The 3740-nt window shown below is 36.9% G+C and overlaps 1 protein-coding gene across 1 annotated transcript; it reads left to right on the top strand.

Annotated features, from left to right (window-relative positions):
- The first annotated feature begins 273 nt into the window (after positions 1–273).
- LOC101437069 (keratin-associated protein 21-1-like) lies at positions 274–591 on the top strand. Its single transcript, XM_004468646.1, has one exon. It carries the CDS (start codon positions 274–276, stop codon positions 589–591), a length of 318 nt encoding a protein of 105 aa, XP_004468703.1.
- Positions 592–3740: the final 3149 nt, after the last annotated feature.

The following is a 3740-nucleotide window of genomic DNA, read 5'->3' as shown; positions in this document are numbered from 1 at the left end:
TGATTAGGTTAAGAAAATTCTTTGACAGAGCAAATTAAGATGATGCTCTCTAAACAAAACTGGGATCTTTAAAATAATGAACTCATTTTAAGCACACTATTTTTGTTAACAGTGGCTGGCACATAATAGTTTAAATATTTGCTGGACAAGTCAGACAATGAATGGTATGTTCTGCCAATTTCTGATGGTATATAAAGCTCTCAGGGAGGTAGATGCCATCATTCTTCAGAACCTTTCTTGTGCAACACTCTAGAAACCCCTCCTCTTGAAAACATGTGTTGTAACTACTACAGTAACTCCTGCGGCTATGGCAGTGGCTATGGCTGTGGATATGGCTGTGGATATGGCTCTCGCTATGGCTGTGGCTATGGAAGTGGCTACGGCTGTGGCTATAGCCCCTATTATGGTTGTGGCTATGGAAGTGGCTATGGCTGTGGCTATGGCTGTGGATATGGCTCTCGCTATGGCTGTGGCTATGGAAGTGGCTATGGTTGTGGATATGGTTCCAGCTATGGCTGTGGATATGGCTCTGGTTATGGATGCTGTGGCTACCAGCCAACTTGCTACAGAAGATGCTATTCTTGCTGCTAGAACAGCACTAGTTGAGCAGTGTTTGTTTCTGAAAGGACATTTGTAAGGTTAAATCTCTTGTAAAGGCCTATACACAAAATTTCCATGTCCAAAATCTGCATGCTTGACAAGACTTTACTTCTCTGTACCCATTTCTTAGAAGTGCATTTATTGACCAGAGATTGCATTGTATCTTCTCATTATTTTCCAATGTTAGCCTGTCCTCCCTTATTTTCTGATTCTTTGTTGTTACTATTTTGATGTGTGCAACATTCTGCAGTTGGAGTAAACTCTTCTCAATAAAAATTGCCCTCTCTTTCTAACAAATTGTTGTATTCTTTTTTGTGAGTTACTCATTTCTTGAGAAATATGGTAGCTTTTGAAATTGGGCAAACAATATGTTGGGAGAATATTAGGTTCTTCATTGATATAATCACACTTTCTTAGACTTGTATCACAAATAATGTCTTCTTAACCTATTTCTTATATTCCACATGTTCATGCACTTATAAATCCAGGCACAAATCACAGGAGATTTCAAGAGTGCCAATAGTGGCTAGAATTCAGCTATAATGGGCAAAAAGGAGGAGGTATTCTAACTATTAATACTAAGGAGGGTATGAAAATAATTACAAGGATAGGAAAAGAGTTGAGAGTTTAAAGAGTAATGAACAAAAGAGTTAGTCCAGAGTTATTAATAAGGAAGAATCAGTCTTGTGTGTTAACCATAAGGAACAAATACCTAGGGAAGTGTAAGTTAGAAAAGATATATAATAATAGCAGGCATCTGGGTTTGATTTAAGAGCAAGCCTCTTTGTTTGGATATTTGAGGCTAGGGAATTGATTTAATTCAATTTTTCAACATACATTTGAAAATTTTCAATAGGCACAATCCTAGACACAGTACACAGCAGAAGAAAATCAAGAACATGTTACTGTTCTCCATGTGATAACATTTAAATGTGAAAACTAATTGAGATAAATTGTTTTGAGGAAATTGTTTTTGTGCGAGTAAAACAGTTTAAAGGGAAGATGAGTATGTAGTGAGATATAAGAGAAATTTGGTCAGAGAGTTATTTTTAAATTGTGATATTTGAACTGTGAATTGATGAAAGACTGAAAAAAACAGTAGCAAGTGCAAAGGGACAAGCATGTTCACTGGGTGCTGGGCATGGTCAAGTGGTTTCACACATTTTCAGTTAGAAATGAGCAAGGCCCAGTGCCTTACAATGGCTCTCTTTGGTTTGGGGTAGCTATGACAATTGATTAAATGCCTGGCATAAACGCATGTTTCCTTTTCTGAACTGGAGGACCTGGTATTTTGACATTAGTGTCCTTTCCCCATCTGACCAACTAGAACATTAACACTGAAATCTTACAACAGAAAAAGCCTTTTCAAATTCAGTTACAACTGTTTCAATCACAAGTGATAAAGGAGTCACTGTCTCATCTCTGTGTCAGACCTTAGTTTCATAAAGTCTGACTTTCCGAGTTCCCTGGGGCTAGGAAACCTCACAAAGTGGCTGAATCCAAGGAAGATGGCACCTCCATTGAAGTCCATTCTGGAGTGAGACCAAGCCCAGGATCTAATTTAGGCTAACCAGTTACCTGTATTTGAGTTAATCCATCCATTTAAAAAAATTGAAATAATATGATTGAGTGCAAATTATTCCAAGGAAACTGTAAACAGAAGTGGTTATCCAGAGTGTAAAGAATATATATTGGTTTTGTCTTGATGAGCCAGTATTCAGAGATCTGATGGGAAAATATTAGAAATAATGCAATCGAGATAGAAACCTATTTCAATAGACAGAAACATTGTAACCTGAAGACAGGTGTTATTCATGATAATGAAAGGCAAAAGGCCTATTACAGGCAATTTGTAAGTAGAATTTAGAGTTCTGAATTTCAAGGATGATGAAAAAGGGAAGAAAGCAGAGAAAAGAATGACATGGGTTTTATTTTCTCTACCCTTCTTGTTAAGAATGATATATAGCAGACTGATTAAATTAGAGCAGGGAACAATATTAGAGAAAATCAGTATAAAGAATTCTCAACTGAAGGAAAAATATCTAATAATGAACGTTCTTTGAAAATGAAATTGGCAGCTTTATGAAAAATCCCTTTTGAAGTCCTGGATCACCACTCATTCCTTGATTATTACAATTTGAGTATCCAGCAGAAGCAATGATCTACCTGAGTTTGTATTTTCTACCAACATCAATTTCATAGTTGCTTTAGTAGATACTAATTTTAAGTTTCAGAGCTTATTTGTTTCTGAAAACGGTGATTTAAATGCAATTTAGACAAGCAAGATAAGAAAAAGAAAAATGTTGCCCTCTTTTTTTTTGAAATGCGTGTTTGGTGGAAGAAAGGTTGAATGTTGCGTTTGGCATAAGAAAGGGTATGTTTGGATTTGACATCTATAAATAGAAGCTTATATAGAGGCAGGGCATCTTAGTTTGCTAGGGCTGCTATCAGGAATACCAGAGAATGTGCTGGCTTAAATAAAAGAAATATGTAGTCTCACAGTTTTGGAGGCTAGAAATCCAACATCGAGACCAGCATTTTTCAGTCTATAGTATTCTGCTATTGGCTCAGTCTCTTCCTCCATCACATGGTGAGCTGTCTCTCCCTGTCTACTCCTCCTTCTCTTCCTGATCAGTCATCTTCTTATAAGGACTCCAGTCACAATGCATCAAGGCTCACCCTCATTCTGTTTGGGCTCACTTTAATAACATATCAAAATTTCCTCTTTACAAATGGGTTCACACCCACAGGACCAGGGCTTAGGTCACAAACTAGTCTTTGTTGGGGTTTATTAAATCCCCAAGCCAGTGTTTCTAATCTTTGGTCCTATTGATATTTCAAATTAGATAATTTTTCATTGCTGGGGACTTTGTTTGATTGTTATTTTGTGATTGTAGGTGGATTAGCAGCACCCCAGATGTTGACCGACTGGAACACCAGCAGCACCACTCTTTCCAATTGTGAAAATCGTAAATATCTCTAGACATGACCAATGTCTCCAAGAGTGCAAAATAGGTCTATTTTCAGAACCACTTATTATAGATACGCCAAAGGTTTCATGAAAATTTTTAAATTAAATTAAATTTTTTCTTGTAGTTGGAAAGAAACTACTCAGTACCACATTTGTGTGGTACTGAGGG

This window comes from Dasypus novemcinctus, chromosome 4, assembly GCF_030445035.2.
Source record: "Dasypus novemcinctus isolate mDasNov1 chromosome 4, mDasNov1.1.hap2, whole genome shotgun sequence".
Lineage (NCBI taxonomy): Eukaryota > Metazoa > Chordata > Mammalia > Cingulata > Dasypodidae > Dasypus > Dasypus novemcinctus.
The sequence above is the reverse complement of the archived record's forward strand: the minus strand, read 5'-3'. Positions and strand labels throughout refer to the sequence as shown.